We start from the raw sequence: 21,404 nt of genomic DNA on the forward strand, positions 1-21,404 counted from the left end.
TACCACATGTTTTCACTTATTGGTGGGAGCTAAAAATAAATAAATTCACACACACACAAAAAAAAAAACCAGGGGGGGGGGGAAGAAGACATAACAACTACAATTCCTTGAAGTTGATATGACAAGTGAACAGAAAGGACATTGTTGGGTGGGAGAGGGGAGAGGGAGGAAGGAGGGAGGTTTCGGTAATGGGCCACAATAATCAAACACATTGTATATTGACAAAATAAAATTAAAAAAAAAAAAGCCTACTATTTGCAAAGTTGTTTTTGAGACTATTATTCTCTTATGACATGTTATACTCATTTTCAAACAATTTAAAATTCATAAAAGATTTATAAAGTTAAACAAGAATAAGAAATTTCAGAAGTAAACAATAAAGTAATAGTAACAAAGAGTACAAGTTCCAACCCAATGGAGAAAAAAGGCAGAATAGAAGAAAAAGTAAAACCAACAAAAAGGTGAAAAAAAGAAATAGGACAATTAGAAGTAAAAAGTCGGAAACAAGTCCAAATGTAGCCATAATGATTATAAATTTAGAGTAAAATCACCTATGGAGAAAAAAGGGGCTGTCTAGGACACATCTAAAGCATGAGCACAAGGAAAGGTTTCAAGTAAAAAGATATTGTGCAAATACTAATCAAATGAAAGGTGGCATAGTGACATTAATCAGACAAAATAAACTAAGATTAATAAGCAGCATTAACAATAGAGAGGACTACTACATAATGTAATAAGTTCAATTCACCAGGATAATAACAGTTTAACATAGGTACCCAATAAAAGCCTCAAAATGCATTAAAAAGAAAATGATAGAACTACTAGGAGAATTAGACAAATCCACCATTAAAGTGGTTATTTCAACACACCTCTCTCACTGTTATATGTCGAGCTGTCAAAAAAAACAATCAGCAAAAATACAGATGATTTGAACACCACAATTAACAATCAATCCAATGGTCACATATAAAATTCTGCATTCAACAATTACAGTTATATTCTTTTCAGGCATACATGAAACATTTACAATTTTATCAAGTACAAGGCCACAAAGCCAGTTTCTACAAATTTGAAAGAATAGGTCTCACATCAACCACATTCTCTGACAAGTTAGTTGTTAATGACAAAAAAGCTGAATTTGTACAACTTAAGAAGCTAGAAATCTCAAAGAATAGAAGGAAGGAGATAAAGAAAAAAACAGAATTAGAAAATGAAGAGGTTAACATATATGAGAGGATCAATAAAACCAAAAGTTGTTTATTTGAAAACAGTAACAACATAGAGAGCTGCCATGACTGATGAAGAAAAAAATGAAAGGAACTGAAACAATGTTTTCAATGAAAAGATGGCTATAACTAAAGACAGCAGCAATCAAAAAGATAATTAAAAAATACTACAATAATTTGAAAATTTAGATTGAGAAATTTAAAAAACCCCAAAACCTCCTAACGGTGACTAAAGAAGAAATAGTTTGAATAGTCCTATAATTATTAAAGAATTGAAATAATTCTTAGAAACCTTCCCCAAAAGAAAATACCAAGCCCAGAAGGTTTTATAGGTAGGGTCCACTAAACTTTCAAAGAAAAGGTAATTCTTATCTTATTCAAACTCTGCCAGAGAAAAGAAAAATAGAAAACATTTTTTCCTATTCATTCTCTGAGTAGGAAACAGGCCATAAGAATATAAGAAAAAAATTCGCTCAGAATACAGATGCTGTTTTAGTCTGTTTTGTGTTGCTATGACAGAATTACCTGAGGTTGGGTAATTTATAAAGGAAAGAGGTTTATTTGGCTTTTTATTCTGGGACAGCTGCGTCTGGCATGAGCCTCAGGCTGCTTCTACTAATGGCGGAAAGTGGCAGGCAGCTGGCGGGTACAAGCAGATGACATGGCAACAGGAAGCAAGAGAGAGAGAAAGGTGCCAGGGTCTTTTTAAGCAACGAGCTCTCGTGGGAACTAATAGAGCATGAACTCACTCATTAATCCCCCCACCCCCAGGGAGAGCATTAATCCATTCATGAGGGATCATGAGCCCCCATGACTCAATCAGTTTCCAACACTGCCACACTGGAGATAAATTTCCACATGAGTTTTGGAGGGGACAACACATCCAAACTCCATCATTCCACCCTTGGCCCCCAAAACTCATGTCACTCTCACATACAAAATACAATCATTCTATCCCAACAGTCCCAAAAGTCTTAGCTTGCTCCAGCACCAACTTAGAAGTCCAAAGTCCAAAGTCTCATCTGAGACCAAAAGCAAAAGTCCTTCCAGCTGTGAACCTTGATTCCATGTTGGACTGCCTCTGCATGCTGGTGTGGGGGTCAGGTCCCTAAGTCCTTGGGCAGACCCACTTCTATGGCTTTCCTGGTCTCAGGCCACACTTTACCTCTCCCAGGCTGGCATTCCACTCTGGTAGCTCCACAGGTCTGGGGTCTCTGTGGTGGTCCTGCTCTCCCAGCTCCACTAGGCATGGTGCTGTTGGGGTTTCTCTGCTGCAACTCTGACCCAACATTTCTGCTCAGCATTGCTCTAGTGAAGGTTGTCTGTGGTGACTCCACCCCTGTGACAGATCTCTTCCTGGGCCCCCAGACTTCTCCATACATACTTTGAAATCGGGGTGGGGGGGGGGCTCCCAAGCCTTCCCATCTCTGGCATTCTGTAAGCCTGCAGACTTAACACCATGTGGATGCCACCAAGATTTCTGGCTTGTGTTTTCCAAAACTGCAGGTCCAGCCATACGTGGGGCCAATTTAGCCACAGATGGAGCAGCCAAAGCAGCTGGGGTACTGGTGATGGGAGCAGCTTCTCCAGGTGGCCCTGGGCAGTGAGCCCATGGAGGGTGCCTTGGGCCTGTTCCCCAAGACCATTCTGTCTCCCTAGGCCTTTGGGCCTGAAATGGAAGGGTTGGCCCCAGAGGCTTCTGCAATGCCTTCAGGGCCCTTTTCTTCTTCTCTTGATAATCCCTTTCTTTTGTACTAATCTTCTTAGCTAATGGTCACTGGGCTGCACCATTGCATGCTCTCTGCTTTTCTACCACATGGCCATGCTGCAAATTTTCCAAATCTTTACACCGTGCTCCCCTTTTAAATTCTGGCTTTACCTCATGCCTTTTCTGCCATAACTCAGCATAGGCTGTTAGAAAAATACTATGCGGCATCCTTAATGCTTTGCTGCTTGGAAATTTCTTCCTCCAGATACTCTGGTTCACAACACTTAAGTCCCACCTTCCACAAAGTCTGAGGGCATGGACACAATGCAGCCAGGTTCCTTGCTATTGTGTAGCAAGAGTATCTTTTGTCCAATTCCCAATAAGTTCCTCATTTCTATCTGAGACCTCATCATCCACATGGCCTTTACGGTCCACATTTCTATCAGCATTCTGTTCGCCACCACATAAGTCTCTCAGACATTCCAAACTTTCCCTCGTCTTTCTGTCTTCTTCTAAGTCCTCCAAACTCCTCCAACCTTTGCCCATTACCCAGCTCCAAAGACGCATCCACATTTTCAGGTATCTGTATAGCAACACCCCATTCTCGGTACCAATTTTCGGTTTTAGTCCGTTTTGTGTTGCTATAACAGAATTACCTGAGACTGGGTAATTTATAAAGAAGAGAGGCTTATTTGGCTTACGATTCTGGGACAGCTGCATCTGGCACGGGCCTCAGGCTGCTTCTATTCATGGCGGAAAGTGGCAGGCAGTGGCAGGTACAAGCAGATCACATGGCGACAGGAAGCGAGAGAGAGAGAGAAGGTGCCAGGGTCTTTTTAAGCAACGAGCTCTCGTGGGAACTAATAGAACAAGAACTCACTCATTAATCCCCCCTCCCCCAGGGAGAGCATTAATCCATTCATGACGGATCTGCCCCCATGACTCAATCAGTTTCCAACACTGCCACACTGGAGATAAATTTCCACATGAGTTTTGGAGGGGACAACACGTCTAAACTCCAGCAGATGCAAAAATCCTTCACAAAATATCAGCAAACCAAACCCAACAATATATCAAAGAAATAACATATTACCAAGTTAGGTTTATCCCAGGAATAAAAAAAGATGGTTTAATGTTAGATAATTACATAATCCACTTTATTAGGTTAAAGGAGAAAAACAATATAATAATAGCTCAATAGATATAGAAAAAGTATTTGATTAAAATCAACACCTATTCATGATAAAAAAAAAAGTGTTAGCAAACTAGGACAGAAAGGAACATCCCTAATCTAAGGTATCTACTACCATAAAACACCAACCAAAAGAAACTAATAGAGGCATTCTTTTCAAAATCAGGAGCAAGATGTGAAACCTATTATCATTATTCACTGGCATAATAAGAAAATAGTAAATATGCAGAGGAAAGAAAACTCACATTTGCAAATTGTACGACTGTCCACACATACACAAAACTTAAACAAATCTACAGGCCAATTAATAGAAATAATAGAAGAGCAATGTGGCCAGATATATGATCAAAGTATGAGGGACTTGAAAAAGCTCATGGAAATATTCATATTATCTTTTAATTCTATTTTTCCACAAGCTTTTTGAAGTACCCTCATATAAGTCAACCACATTTCTAAACAACAGCAGCAAACAAGACCAGGAGATATTATTATACACCCAATCAATTAGCAAAAGCAAGAAATGTGACAACAGCAAGTATTAGAAACAAGGATAAGTGTGATTTGTAAAGAGTACTGCTAGTGACCGCACTAATTTACACTCCCACTTTGGAAATTAATTTGAGATTATTTTGTAAAATTAAACATTCCATTCCTAGGTTTATACCCAAGAAAAACTGTATCAGAAGAAATATTTCAGAATGTTCAAGGCAACACTGTTAATAATAGCTAAAACCAGAAACAATCTCAATGTCCATTAACAGGAAAATAGATAGACTGTGGTATAGTCACATATGGATTATTAGATAGCAGTGAAAATGACTGAGCAACTACTATACATAACATGGATAAATCTTAGTAAGATAATATTGTCTTAAAAAAAACCCAGTCCCATATACAGTATGATATCACTTTTTTTCAAAGTTCAAAAGTGGGTAAGACAAATTACATATTGTTTTAGTATTTATGTTTACATGATAATGTTTTGTATTTTAAAGCAAAGCATGATAAACATCATTCAGGAGAGTGGTTACCACTTGTGTGGTGGGCAGGTGGACAGAATGGAGAGGAACACAGGTAGATTTACGTTATAGATAGTCTTCTGTTTCTTGGGTTGGGCTGGTGGGTTCATGGGTATTTACTGATTACTAAATAAACAAAGAAAGAAAAGGAGCCAAGTATGAATCAACAAACCAAGAATTATAAAAATACAATTCTCCCCCTCCCTCAGATTAGGTAAGGAGTTCTTAAAACTCTCACAGTCCATGCAAGGCTCTATCACTGTAATTACTGTATTGTAATTGTGTATTTTATCTGTGAATCCCATGAACTGAGAGCTTACAGAGGCCAGGGGCTGTGTTTTTATTATCATCAGCACCCACTAGAGTATCTAGCACATAACAGGATTACTGAATGAAATTCAAGGCAACAACAAAACAGCTCAAGGTGTATTATTATTCTATTTGAGAGAAACATTTAACAGATGGAGAAAAAGACAGAGTGAATCTGAAGGACATACAATTGACCTAAGAAAATAAAACCTAGATTTCTGGTTTACATTTTATTTTTAGTATTGCATATTCTAGAAAATTCTGTCTCTAAATGGTCAGCAAAATTTCATAAGAAATCAAGGTCAAATTAGGAAATAAGTCATATGAACCAGAAATAGTCTGTAAATGCCATTAAAAAATACTAAATTGTCACATTTAAGTAGTTAAAAAAAAAAACTAGGCTAAAATATAAGCAGAAATCCATTAAACAGCACTAAGAAATATAAAATAAGAATTACTTTGCTTACTGTTTTCAACACAGTATAAACACTTTTAAAATGCCATTACACATAGCTAGAACTAGGCTAAAATATAAGCAGAAATCCCTTAAACAGCACTAAGAAATATAAAATAAGAACTACTTTGCTTACTGTTTTCAACACAGTATAAACACTTTTAAAATGCCATTACACATAGCTAGAATGGCACAAATTAGTTAATATTATAGATCATACTAAACTAGCTTGCAGGAGAACAAAGAATATTTAGGGTAGAAAAAAAAACAGTATAATCAATGACTAAGAAAGGACTGATTTATTTCACCTAGAATGAAGTGACTTAAGGGGTAATTCAGTTAGCTAAACAAGGTTAATATACAAAAGATACTGTACGAAGGATAGAGTATGAGGACATGACTAGAATTACAACAGGTAAATTTTGAATTAATCTGTAGAAATAAATTCTTTACTGTGCTGGAGTGAAACAAAAGGAAGTCAGAGTCTCCTAGTCTAGGTTTATAATGATCTCAATACTCACAGTCTAGAATGTAGTCAGAATGACCTGGAGGGAGAACATTTCCCAAACAGGTAAATTTTGAATTAATCTGTAGAAATAAATTCTTTACTGTGCTGGAGTGAAACAAAAGGAAGTCAGAGTCTCCTAGTCTAGGTTTATAACGATCTCAATACTCACAGTCTAGAATGTAGTCAGAATGACCTGGAGGGAGAACATTTCCCAAACTGTGGGATTTTCGTAGGTGTTCCACAAAACAGATTTATGATCAAATAAATGTGAAAAATGATAGATTAAACAAAGATAAACAGGTTTCTTTGCTGCAAGTCTTCTCAGAAGCTTTATTATCCTAATATGCACTGTGAATCTCAAAAAGAGATACTACACAATGTAGTATATCCAATATTTTGTGACCACATTGTAGAGTATTGGAACACTTTGGACAAAAGTAACCTCTACCTTCTAATTTCATAATTAAATTATTTCACCCAAAAAGAAACTGAGTTTGTATTTATTTTACAAAACTTGAGCTTGATTTCTTCAATTCAAAGACTGAAGAATTAGGTTCTTACAAACATAGGGAAGCTATTCTCACCACTTTCTCCAACAGGAGAGTTTCTGCAATAAATATTACATTTCTATGTCTCTACTTTCATAATAGCTATAAAACTTTAGCATAAGAACAAAGTTGCTATGGGTATATGTCAAGGAAGCATTCCTTAGGCATAAAAAAGAAAAAGAAAGATATTAAAAGCAAAGAATAAATTAAATTCCATTTATCTATGCCTCATTGGAAATGCTCACTTTAATTCTGAATACCACTGTTCCTTTGTATACTAAGTTCAAACCTTTAAGTTCTTTTAATTGATATCATAGATACATTTTTCTCATATTAGTAGTTTTCAGAAAAGAAAACCTCATTAATTTGAACATTCTAATTCAGAATTTATGATTGTTCAGAGAGGGTTAAGCTAAAATTTATCTTTAAATTATGAAAAAGTATTTGTAGTCCAAGTGAATATATGAATAAGATTTTAGAAAAAATGTTAATTGCTTTTTAAAAAATAACACTTTTAAGTACTTAAAACACTTGTAGAAGTGTTTTATAGTAAAAGCCATATTAGTTTAATAATCTAGCTTTACCAAGAAGAAAGGTCTATATATTGGAAGTTATGTCATTTCAGCACACATCTTTCCAAGTAAGTGAAATAAGTGAGGTAGACTGGTTGTTAGAGAGCATCTTGCTGTTTCTGCTCTTTTTGGAAGTGGGGAGGGAGAAACGGGATTCTTAGCCTTACCAGGTGTTTGTAAAGAGGTAGCTGGCCTAATACTGCCATCTTTAGAAGAGTCTGCTTAAGAGGCAAACCCTTGGCTGGCACAGGGAACTTGACTTTTCGAATATTCCCTCCATTGTTCTGTCTGCCTGGGACATTGAACCCTACTATGTCTGCCTGCCTAGGTTGCCTGTAAAAATAATGTGATTTATGATGAATACCTATGAAGTGTTCTGGGTCTGGAATTTAGGAGGTTGTGGTTGGGTGCACAGGCAGAGGGTGCCAATATAACCAGCCCCCGGTAAACATGCTAGACTTAGAGTCATAATCAGCCTTCCCTGGGCAGAAACACTATTCAAGTGTTACTGCATTTTATTGCTAAAGGAACACATTCTGTGTGGCCCCTCCTAAAAGGAAGAATGTTGGAAGTTTGTGCCCATATTTTTCTTCTCTGTCCAATGTGTCTTTTTCCCTTGTCGTAATAAACCATAGCCATGATTACAAGTGCCTTTGATTCCTGTGAGTCCTACAGCAAGTCATCAAATGTATGGGGATAGTGGACTCCTGAAACAATAATTCACAGGCCTCTCATTTATTTTTAAGTCTTAGGTAGCAGAGGAAGAAAGCAATAAGGCAAGTCATCTAGAGAAATATGAATGAAAATTTAGTTAGATAGAGTTTTTGACAAAAAGGTGTGGGCCAACTTTTATTTCTGTATACATGTACATATTATATTGGCCTTAAAGATGCCTTCATTCTTATACAGAAAAACATACCAGTATACAATAAAGTGCTACAGGTAGTACAGCAGATGTATATAAGGGCACACAGTTGGGTTTATAAAATATATGGGCCAGGAAAAGTTTTTTTTTTAAGTATCTTAAGATAAATGTTGAGGCTGGACAGTTAGCTCAGTTGATTATAGCATGGTGCTGATAACACCAAGGTCCAGAGTTTGATCCCTGTACTGGCCAGCTGCCAAAAGGAGGCGGGGGAAGAGATGAATGTTGAAAGATGAGGTGGCCAAAATGATGGTGATGGGAGATCATTTCAGTAAGAGGGCACTGAGTAGGTAAAGATATGGAGGCTGAAGGCAGCATAACATATTCAGAGAACTCCAATAGTTCCCTGAATGTATTCAGTGACATTCCAAGTATGGCTGATACAGAGAGTATGAGCAATTCTTGGCAGCAGCCATAACATGGAGTTCCCTACATACCAGGTAAAGAAGCCAGGGTTTTTCTGTATCATGAGCAATGGAGAGCCACTGTAAGCAGATCCGATAAGAGGGACAGATTGGAGGAAGTTGGAGGACTATTTTAATAGATCGCATGAGAGGTGATGAGGTAAAACAGTAGAATAAGGAGTAGAGGATTACTACCATCTTATTTATTATTGAAAGAAATAGAAAATATGGCACCTATCATTCAGAATCTTAGCAAGTCACAGTAAGACCCATTCACAAAACATTACAAGACAGTCCCTAATGAAGACCAGTTATATGAGCAGTAGAGATAATAATCTGTAATAATCTTATTTTTCTAATTTTCTCTTTCTTAAGCAGAATTTTACATTCTTTGAGCATCCCCAATTGCTGAAAGGGGAAGCAGAACAAATATGTGTTTGTTGTCAGGAAAATACTGCCTTATAATCAGAAATTTCCCCAGATAATCTCTATAACTGAGGTCTGATCTCAACCACTCTAAGAGGTAACTGTCACCTTTTCTGTTGTACTATGTTTATTAGTGCATATTAATCTCTACTTCAGTGTTTTAGCTTTTCTGAAACTCATTTAAAACAACATGGTACTTTTTAGTTACAATCTTCATTGTAATAGCAGCTTTGAGTACTTGTGATAAAAAGTATAAATTAGAAAATCAAAGGCCCTGTAATGAATTCCATTTTAGTGTCATTTAATCAGAAAATGATAACTAGTAATAGACTAACTTGTAAAAAGTTATGTCAAATATATCTTAATGTTAAAACAGCTTACAAACACCAGCAAAAAAGCAAAAACAAGTCTGAGACTTTTACAGGGGAATCTGAGAATAGGTCTTAACCAGGAAAATCTACAAATGTATATTTTTTTTGGCATATTTCATTATTTCTGTATTCCCAAGGGGAACTCTACCAATTTTACATTTCTCATTGTTGCTATATATTATGTAAGTTCTACTTTGTTTTAGAAACTGATGGTAAATAACAGATATATGCCATAAAATTAGGTATAAGGTTGACTTCTTCAGTAAACCAGGTCTTGAGCAGATGATGATGGGAATGAGGTTCATTTTAAGATCTATTAAAAAATGAACCCCATTGTGTGACTTCACATTAGAGAACTGTTTGAGGGTTATATATTATCTTGATGTGTGACACTTCTATGGTATTAAGCTATTTATAAGAAAACAGCTTTCTTTTAAAAAATCAGAATCTTAAGCCTACACACAAAATTAGACTCAAGTCCATCTTTAGTTATTGATCTCAAGGAAGAAGAGTATATTTGAATAACAAAAAGTTGCTGTTATCCCAATTAAGTTTTTAAAAAAGTAAGTAGCATTCTTTAACAAAATATTCAAAGCAAGTAACTGATATTAAAGTATATCATTTCATATGATAGTTACTTTGTCATATGACACACTTGAAGTGAACATCAGTTATATCTACACACGGGAAATCTCTTTTCATTCTATTCCCATGCAGTGCATGCAGCTAAATATATTTTGTGAAAAGCAACCTGTTTTACAATGCTTAGCACTTAGAGCTCAGTAAGTTCAAAGGAAGTATTAACTGTTAATAGGAAAGTTGGTTAGCTGTGGCAAAAGAGGACCTGGCAAATCCATCATAAAGAAAAAATAAAATGAAGGAACATACTGAATTACCTCATTATTCTATCACCTATTGTTGTTCCTCTGATATTAAATCTAGTGAAGGGAACACAATAACTAAAGTCACTTACAAAGACTTCAAGGAACCAAATATTTAAAGCATTAAGGTCACCACTTTTATCATCAATCATCTCAATCTAAAACAACTTTTGTTTCTCTCTGTGATTAAGTGAGGAATATGTCGTTCAACTAAATGTGTATGAAGAAATTAAGGAAACAGAAACATTTACTGAAGACAGATTAGAAGACATTGCACTTAATCCCTTTTATCCTTTAAGTAAATTAGAACCTAATCCTGTTACAGAGTGTGAGGAACTGCACTGACTCATTATGAATGCCATCCACTGGAACACCCACATTATATTACGCTCCTTGGGGCTGGGCTGCTGTTTGGGAAATAAATAATTAAACCCTGAGCTGACTCATTTGGCCTAACACAGACTATGTAACAAGCAAGCAAAGAATAACAGGCTTGGAACTCCCTAGGAGCCCAGTTCTTTCTCTTTGATTACCTTAAATAAAGAATAAAGTTGAATCATTAGAAATATGGAAAGAATGGTTATAACGATGGCTGAATAAATGGTGGCAAATCTACAGTATAAAGAATTTTGTCTTTAGAAATGAAGGCCATGTTCCATAGAGTCCAGAGTAGGTAGATGAGAACAAATTTCTATGCAAATAATACTTCTAAAAGGCAATACAGAATTAATATCCTTAAATCTCTAGGAAAAAAATCGTTAGAGCATCTTAACTGAGGCTATAACTAAAAAGGAAGCTTACTCAAAAGTTGTCTTTTTTTTTTTTTTTTAGAGAGCAATTTATTTTTCCTCTTGGATTTAGTAAGAGGAAGAGCTACCAGCCAGACCATCACACCATTTACTCTATAATAGATTTGGTGCTGTGAAAAGAATTTATATGATGATCACCTAAATAAAAAACCTAACCAGGGCCGGCCCGTGGCTCACTCGGGAGAGTGCGGTGCTGACAACACCAAGGCCCCGGGAACCTAACCAGGGCCGGCCCGTGGCTCACTCGGGAGAGTGCGGTGCTGACAACACCAAGGCCCTGGGTTCGGATCCCATATAGGGATGACCGGTTAGCTCACTGGGTGAGCGTGGTGCTGACAACACCAAGTCAAGGGTTGAGATCCCCTTACCGGTCATCTTTTAAAAAAAAAAAAAAAAAACCTAACCATTCTCCTTTCATTCCAAGGGCTCATATTCATGTTTCTAACTCCAGTATATTAATCACTAAAGGATAAACATACTAACTTTGTTCATTGTTTTTTAATACCACGATTATAAAGCATATTTTTTTTTCAATTTATTTTCCATTTAATGTTCTCTGTTCTTTCCCTGGAGAACATTAAAGGGGATCCAAGTACGTGGTGATTCACAGATTACACTGCTTTTAATTGGATTTCTGCCAGTAGAGGCATTTTACCATAGATGATAGCTTGGTTTCCCTCTGTAAGACTGATCTACTATAGAGCAGGGATCAGCAAACTATGGCTCTTGGACTAAATCTTCGCCAGCTGCATGTCTTTGTAATGATTCTAAGAACTGTTTTTACATTTTTAAATGGTTATATGAGTACCTACATAATAGCCTCCTCTTTGCCTCTTGGCCAGCAAAGCCTAGAATATTTGCTATCTGGCCCATATGAAAAAGTCAGCTGACCTCTGCTATAGACAGTCCCAGTTATATTTTTATAGACTTGCTATAGTTAATAAGAAAAGCATTCCATTTAAAAATATCTATGTTAGTTGTTAAGGCCTTTATTTTCTACGACATTTCCTTCTCATGCTTAATCTCAGCCCAAAAGTGAAAACTTGGATCCTATCTGTTTAACCAAATTATAAGAATGTAAATATCTTCTAAAAAGTCATTACATTGCAAGGAACTGTTTAGATATTTTTATTAAATGTATGCCGAAAATGACTTAGCTATAAGCTTTTTAAGTTTCATTTTAAAAATTAAATTTGGGGCAAAAAAATTGAGATCCACTATATAGTTCTTCATATAAATTAAAGTACAGATCAAATTAAGTATATACTTCTATAATACTTAATTGTGGGACCATTTCTCCACCCTAACTAAACTGATATTGACTGGGCTTTTCAAATGGCAGCAAGGAGGAAACTTTAAGACAGGTATCCTTTTAGTTGGGCATTTCATCCATGTGTGAAATGTATGAGGGTACTTAAAAAAAGATTGTGGAAAAGTAGAATTAAAAGATTTAATTAAAAGAATTAAAAGATAATACAAATCTTTCTTTTCTAATTGGACTTTAGGAACTAAATGGTATGATTTTTACAGTATAGCTTCAGAAATTTTAGCCTCTTTGGAAACAGAAATTCTCCAAAATCATATGCCTAATTATAAGCTAATAAATGATTCTTTTCATGTTCTTAAGAAGCAAAAATTTCTTAAACTTTCTCTCTTGAGAATAAAAGTCAACATATCTATCCCTCCAAATTGAAATGCATGATAAACTGGCAGTGGTCTCAAGGATGAAGAGCTCTTAGAAAGGTACAGAAATATTAAGAATATATTTTATATAGGCAGTTCAAGATTAAATCAAGATGGTGCTAAGGAAGTTAAGAACTATAAAAATTATTTAGATAAAATTTGGGGGAATATTTTTTACCATTTACAAATTTTTGGTAAAGAGGTAACTAAGAATAATGCAAATCTAAAAGGAAAATTAATGTTAATTGTGAAATGGGCACTCTAATCACTTTAGAATCACCTCAGTATGTACATCCTTATAAATATATATGTCATTGTATTTAATTTCATATATTTATTAAATATGTTTTCCATGTTTTTATAAATGGCTTGTATATTTGTTCCCTCTCTTTTAATAATTCTCTTGAAAGGTAAGAACTTTATTATTATTCTGTTTCTCTTTAGTAAGTTTACTACTATGCCCTATAAAATAAAACAAAATAATATATAGGACAATCTAAGGCTAAATACCTAGAGTATACAGAATATTAAATAACTCTTAATAAAAAAAAACAACCCAGGAAGCAAGTGTGGACCCAGAGTGGTTTCAAATCTGGATCTAACCATGAGAGTATGAATTCAAGACTATATGCATGAATTGGGGTCAGTTCCAGGCTACTGTCCCTTATTATTTCTCTTCTAAAAGATTCTGCTAGTCTAGTTCAGCACCTGGATTTCCTGGGTCAGTAAGGCTATCAGGTCCCAACTATGTGGCAGATACAAACCTGAAGAGAATCCCTAAAACAAATGAAACATCTAAGTATTATAAAAATAAGTAAATGATAAAGCCCTATAGAAAGATATTACAGTTTTCAGATTCTCTAGGATCCACCCTCCCCCAAAATCTTCCTTTCTCTCTGATATTATCTACTGTGTTTTTAAAAAAATCTCCTAGGTCTAGAATATAAAAAAAATCCTGCTTAGCACCTCATTTTCCTCAGCCACAAAAGCGAGCTTGGCATAAAAGTTTTATAATTAGCCAGGATAGAAGCTGATAAATAATAATAATTTTCTCCAAGTGTCTAGTATCCATTAAAAATATAATTTCTTATTTAAACAGATGACCCTAGAAAGTGATATGGTGCATTTTACTAAAAATTGGATACTTAACTTCTGTTTTCAATTATGACCTTGTATCATGCTCCACTACTTAAATACAGAAAAAAAACAAAGACACATGATCACTTATATAAATAGAAGGCCATAAATGTAAAGCTTAATTATAGAATATAGCTCTCCAACCTGGGTTTAGAAACCATCAGTTTGATTTTCAAATTGTGCTATGCTTGCTAACCTTATCTATATACATTAAAGCATAGAAATATGTGAATGGTTCAAATAGAACCTCATTCCTATGTGAACTAGGATTTTAAAGATAAAACTAGATTCTCTGGAAGAGGAGAGAAACTACAATGAGATATAATGGCACTAAGTGTAGAAATAGTTTTCTATAAGTGCAATATGCTTTAAAGACTTATTTTATATTCTAAAAAATAAAATATACCCTCGTGATCACATAAAATGAAAAATGGAAAAACTATATGAACATGTTAGCAATTTAATTCTTTACTGTAGCTACAATATGTTATTTGGTGCAAATTTTTCATTTTCTAAATTGAGTCAATAGGTTTATTAGCAGAAATCAGATTCTCAAAAAGAGAACTACTATCGGGCCGGCCTGGTGGCGCACTGGCAAGTGCGCCGCTTGGGAGCGCGGCGGCGCTCCTGCCGAGGGTTCAGATCCCATGTGGAGACTGGTTCCCGCTCACTGGCTGAGCGCGGTGAGGGCGCGACACCGAGGGTTGCAATCTCGTTGCCGGTCCCCGGTACGGGCGCGACACTGAGGGTTGTGATCCCGTTACCAGTCAGTAAAAAAAGACAAAAAGGGAAAAAAAAAAAAAAGAGAGAACTACTATCATACGACCTCTGTCCAGGGTGGATAGAAAAGCAGAAAAAATTAACATTAAAACAAAAACAAAACTGATAAAGTCTAAGATATGTACAGGGAAATCTGATGGCTAAATACAAACATGACTTCATAAATAACCTGTTGGTCATTCTTTACATTCCTTTCTCTTGATCTGTAAGTTGAAGAGCAAGTCTTAGTATTAGAGATACAGAGCAATGAAGACATTTTATTTCCCTCTTAATGCTCAAACAATGTAATATGTGAAATCATTTACAGTTTAAAAAATTCTGTGGATTTACATGACTGAGACACCTTTAGAGGAAGGAACTGTCAGAAATGGAGAGACTTCCTTATGAGACTTTAAACAAACCCTTGAGAAATACATATTTTTACAGTTCATGTTAATTAAAAATTTACCAACCTATCGCCAGGTCCTGCTCGATACCTTGCACCTGGGATCAGGATGGGGTCATCATCACTGTCATCTGTATCCTGGAGACCAGAATCCCTGGCTGATGTTTCCTCATGAGCTGAAGGCCCAATGGCTTCTGTTTGGGACTGAGGCTCAGGATTGGTGTTATTTTGATTGGCAGCACTCTCAGTGCTAGTATGATCTGAAGTTTCTGGTTCCTTATCTTTTTCAGACAAAGTGAATTCTTCTGGAACCCCACAAGGGCTATCAAGATTGAGGTCATGCCTTTCTCCTGAATTGGAATCCAATGGCTCAGCTGTGTCGTTATCTGCTTGTGCTGTCAGAAAATAAGAGTAGTAAGAGTTGGTCATGTGGGCAACATTAATTATTTAACCTAACTTAGGAGCTGACAGACATTTTCTAATGTGAAGCCCAATTCCCCAATAAGGAGAGGAAAATTCCACAACATATCTTTGCAAATGGCCTCTAACTCTGGAGAGACTAACATAGATCAAGGCTTTTTATTTTCCCATATGAAGCAAACATCAAAAGAGATTAGGACAACTCACCTCTATCTACAGGATTCTGAACTGGGTTTTCTACAGATGTACCTTCCTGATATTTTGTCACATCCTCTGGTGATTTTTCGAGAGCTTCTGGAAATAAACCAAATTATCATTAAATCCAAATTTTTTTAGAAAAATAAATAACAACTTAATACTCCAGCCTTCGTATGGTTAAACCATTCTTAACCCTTTCTGAATCATTGAAACCTTTGACATTCTGATAAAACCTTTCCCCAGTATAATGCAAATATGTATTTGTACACAGAATTGCACAAACATTATCACAGATGAATGGGACCACTCACTGCCTCTTCCCAAAGTCCAGGCATTGAGCTTCATGAACTCCATGTGAAGAATCTGCTTTGAATTATCCCTCATGGCTGACATTACTTGATCTTACTTTTTTTCCTAACTTTCTCAAAATCTAAACTTAAAACTGAGTATTTTTCTGTCCTTCTATCATGCAATCGGTACAATCCAAACTAACATGAATAGTAAAGTTGATCCTACCACAAATTTTGTTTTGACCATTGAAAACACTTAATTCTGGGATTTAACTGTAAGACCCATCAAGGATCAGTCTTTTTGCTCCTAATTGGACATTTGCTTACTAGACTTACACATATTTAATTCTAAACTCTGTTATACTGAGATACCTATACATTGAATAAGAAATAGTATTCATTTGTTCCTTCATTTGTAAAGCATTTATTGAACATTTACTATGTTCCAGTTTCTATGCTAGACACTAAATTTCATATAATGGTTATGTAAAAAGGGCACTTCCTTTATGAAAGAGATCCACTCATAACCTGTTTTAGATGTTATGCTTTTTTTTCCTTCATAAACTACTTATACTCTGAAACAATCAAGAGAGGTACTGTGGGTTTTGATGCTATGTATAAAAATTGCAAAGACAACTCACACTAACATTTACATCTCACATATTTACAGTAATGATGAACAACTATTCTGGTCATTGTGTCCATAGACGGGATTGTACTTTACTGTGTCCCCCTATCTTAACTACTTAAGGCCCCTACCTTTTGCACCTGCTATTTATCAATATAATAGCTAGACTACAGAAGCAAAAGTAATTTATTAAAAATAAGAAACAAAAATGTAGCATCGGAGGGAATAGAAAAATAGGTGGACATCCAACGTTGGGGTTTTAAAAGTACAAAAGCAAAATAACACCTTACTTGTTTCACTATCTTCTGCTGGCTGCATTGAGTTCTGTGGGACCAATGATTCCTCCTGACACTCAGATTTGCAGTGGCTCCCATTTCCTCTAGAACTTGAAGCTGTACTGCTCCTATCATCAAAATAAGAAAAGTGGTTCCACCAAAAAGTAAACAAATATGAACTTTTAGGATATTTTTATATTTTACAACTAGAGAAGTAGATAAAAAATCCAGAATACAAATAACATATAGAATTTATTATTTTAATAGTACTTGCAAACATAATTTTAAAAAATCAAGATTGACTACTCTAAGGCACTTTACAAAAAGATGTAAAAATACAAATGGACCACTTCATTACGTTTTGATGCTTCTATTGCCTAGTATGTATTTCTACATGTCTCTCTATTGAATTTTAAGTCAATTACATTAATTGTCTCCTTCCTTATCCTCACTACAGATGCTTTGCCATATCCAAATAATTAATAGTTTTAACAGACTTTGATCATATGCCCTTTTTGACTTTGTCGTTCCAGGGTATTTTTAAACAGATATACGAACAGGACCATGGCCATTTCTTTGATCTTTTGAATGGGCCCCTGTGGATCACTTCCAGCTCTGGTTTGTTGTTTAAATATGGCAGGTGACTGATCATCATAGTTTTGCAAAAAGACAGGGAAATGTTTTTTGTTTTAGTTTTAATACCCACCTGATGATGACCCATAGTTCTGTTAACATTTTGGCTATAGCAGAATACTATGTCAATTTAGATAAACTTCGAAGAGTATTCTATGACAAATCATGGCATATGTGAAAGGAGAGAACTGAGTGGGAAAGAGGAAAACGTATAACAATCTGACTAAGATTAAAATTAAATTCACATGAGAGTACTTCTAAAAGTTTGTGGAAAAAAATAGAATTACAAAATAATTCAAATCTTTCCATGAACTTTTTGAAGAAATGCAAAAATTCCTTAAATTTAGAATGTGAACAAGAAAAAGAAACAAGAGTTACAATAACTTAAAAAATGTTAATTATAGAGAAACAGCAGTGACTCAGTAAACAATGGAAATTATCATGGTCTTTTGCCAAGTCTTTACAAAAACCCTTTCAGGCTAATTGCAGGAGTAAATTTGATTATTTTTTTAAAGAGCATATATGTATATTATTTTAAATAAGACTGTACTAGGATACGTCAAAAAGTTCAGCAAAAATAGAATTAAAAGATAATACAAATCTTTCCATGAACTTTTTGAAGGGCCCCTGCGTATCTATATAAGTACATATGCAGAGAAAAATGTCTGGAGGACTATGTTCCAGTGTGAAATGTCATCTCAGTAGGATTACTGCAGGTGAATTTTTTATAAGGAATTTTGTTTCTTGGCAATGGACATGTATTTGTTTTTAACCAGAAAGACATATATAGCCATTTTGGAAAAAAGAAGCCAATGTTATATAAAAACCTTCCTCCCCCACCCCCATGAGAAGGATATGATACAGGCATAAAAAATTGCTCAGTGTATAGCAGTTACAATAATTAAAATATTATGAAACTGATGTAAAAACAGAAAGCCATTAGTTGAAAAGACACAGTAACCAAGTAAATATATTTAGCATTTGTTAATATGGCATTTTAAATCACAGAGAAATGAAAAGACTGTTCAATGAATGGTACTGAGACAAAGGAATAGCCATGTGGAAAAACTAAAGCTACATTTCTACATCATACTGTAGGGGAAAACAAATTTTAGAAGGAATAAATATGTATTTTTTATATAAAATTATAGAAAATATAAGAGGAAAATAAGAAGAAACTTTCCCTCTAATTGTGGGAAGGACAACGCTTTTCTAAACATGAGGCCTCAATCAAAGGCAGAAACCATAAAGCAAAACCACCATGTTAAACTAAAAAACAAACACCAAACTGGGAAAAATACACACAACAAATTAAAGACAAAAGATATTACCCCCATGTTAAACTAAAAAAACAAACACCAAACTGGGAAAAATACACACAACAAATTAAAGACAAAAGATATTACCCTCACTTAATTCTATAACAAATAAATAGCTCTAATAAATTAATAATATAAATACCACAATAGAAAAGGGGGAAAAGTATTTAAAAGGCAATTTTACAAAAGATGGTAATTGTAGCTAACAATTATTTAGGGCCTATCATGTGCTAGTCAATGTACTAAGTCCTATGTACTTTCTATACATGATCTCATTAAATGCTCACAATAAACCTTTGAAGTAGGTTCTATTAAATGTACCCACTTTCAAGTCAGAAAACTGAGATTTAGAAAAGTTCAACAGATTGCCAAGTTCAGAGTCCAAGCTCATAGTGTGTTCTACTGCATCATCTGTCACCAAAGAAACTAAAATAAAAGCAAGACACCATACTGGCATAGGTGAAAAAGACTGCATACTTTTTTGAATGTTCTGGTTTTTGTGTGTTTTTTTTTTTTTTTTAAACAAGTATCAAATACTTTCATAATCAGAAAGAATGCTTATTACTTTTCTCACAAAGAAATAAGAAACTGATGAATGAGAAAATATAATTCATGGTCAGTTTTTAGAGAAGGAAAAGTAGCACTCAAAAGAATGAGGCTAATGATTTTTTTCTAAAAAATGTTCAGATGGTATTCTTTATAACAAGTCAGTTCTTCTGTACAGAAATACGAGAATAGAAAAACATAAAATATAAGTATGACAACCTTCTGTTATCTTCAATTACGTATTACAAAAAAGGACCACAGATATCATGATGTTAAAATGTTAAGGTCAATGCTAGGGCTCATAAAGAAATCCTACTGTGTACCTTCAAATACATAGGTAGAATCCAATCACTTTTTACCACCTCTACTGCTGCCATCCTGGTCTAAGTCACCACTAGCTCTCACCTTGCTTACTGCCATAGTCTTTTAACTGGTCTCCTGGCTTCTACCTATGGCATATTCTCAACACAGAAACCAAAAATATCACTTATTCTTTTAAATACCCTCCTCACATTCCTGGCTGATCTCATCTGTTACTACTCTCTCTCCTTTTGTCACTTCACTCCAGCTACTCCAGTCTTCTTAAAGATCCTTGAACATAATAAGTCTGTTTCTGCTTCAGTCTGAATACTGAATACTGGATTTGTTTCTGCCTAGAATGTTCTTCCCCCAGACATATGCATGGCTCACTCCTTCTCACCCTTTGAGTTTTTGCCCAAATGTCAACTTCTCAATGATGCCTATTCCTTGCCTAGGTTTCCCAATCAACTTTATCTGCTCTATTTTCTTCCAGAGTACTTAGTACCTTCTAAAATACTATACAGTACACTAATTTATTATGTTTATTGTCTGTCTCCTCCACCTAGAATGTAAGCTCCAATAGGGCAGGAATTTTTTTTCACTGATATATTTCCAATGTCTAGAATAGTCCCTGGAACAAAGAAGGTATTCAATAATATTTTAAAATCCTACTTAATCAAAGATTTTAATATATAATACATATACACATAAATACAATGGAAACGAGTGAATTTGAATAAATACAATTAATATTATCATGTATCAACATATAATTAATTATATATTAATAAATAATATATAATATATGTTATATTATTTATATATAAACAGACAACATATAATCATATATTAATATATATTTAAAATATATTAATATACTATATTAATTATAAATAATTAATACATTAGAAAACAATATAACACATTAACCAATATTTAATTGTATTAATATGTTAATTAATATATTATATATTAAGAAATATATTGCCGGGCCGGCCCGGTGGCGCACTGCTACAGTGCGCCGCTTGGGAGCGCGGCGGTGCTCCTGCCGAGGGTTCGGATCCCACATACAGACCGGCCGCTCACTGGCTGAGTGAGGTGCGGGCGCAACGCCGAGGGTTGCGATCCCGTTCTGGTACGGGCGCGACACTGAGGGTTGCGATCCGTTGCCAGTCACAAAAAAAGACAAAAAGGAAAAAAAAAAAAAGAAATATATTGCCAATATAGTAATTAACATTAATATATTACTATTAAAAATTTTAAATTAAAAATTTTGATGCTGTCTCAAACAAGGACATGAGACAGTGGGAAAGAATATGAAAAACTTGATTGTTAAAAAATGTAAAAGTCAACTAGATTAATGAGCAATAATATAATCACAAATGTCCATTTAAAGACATTTATAACTATATAACTACTAAAGAAAAAGCTCAACCTTAATCAAATAAAAATTTAAAT

At 34.9% G+C, this 21,404-nt stretch overlaps 1 protein-coding gene across 3 annotated transcripts in view; it reads right to left on the reverse strand.

Moving 5' to 3' along the window:
* Nucleotides 1–21,404, reverse strand: part of DCAF6 (DDB1 and CUL4 associated factor 6) — a 126,522-nt gene that overhangs the window by 18,707 nt on the left and 86,411 nt on the right. For all 3 annotated transcript variants that reach the window (XM_008588228.1, XM_008588227.1, XM_008588229.1), the window contains 3 exons: nucleotides 17,164–17,276; nucleotides 15,965–16,051; nucleotides 15,405–15,732 (listed from right to left, as the gene is read on the reverse strand). In XM_008588228.1, coding sequence (XP_008586450.1) covers nucleotides 15,405–15,732; nucleotides 15,965–16,051; nucleotides 17,164–17,276 — 528 coding nt within the window. The remainder of the gene's footprint in view (nucleotides 1–15,404; nucleotides 15,733–15,964; nucleotides 16,052–17,163; nucleotides 17,277–21,404) is intronic.

Source organism: Galeopterus variegatus, unplaced genomic scaffold (genome assembly GCF_000696425.1).
Source record: "Galeopterus variegatus unplaced genomic scaffold, G_variegatus-3.0.2 Scaffold4729, whole genome shotgun sequence".
NCBI lineage: Eukaryota > Metazoa > Chordata > Mammalia > Dermoptera > Cynocephalidae > Galeopterus > Galeopterus variegatus.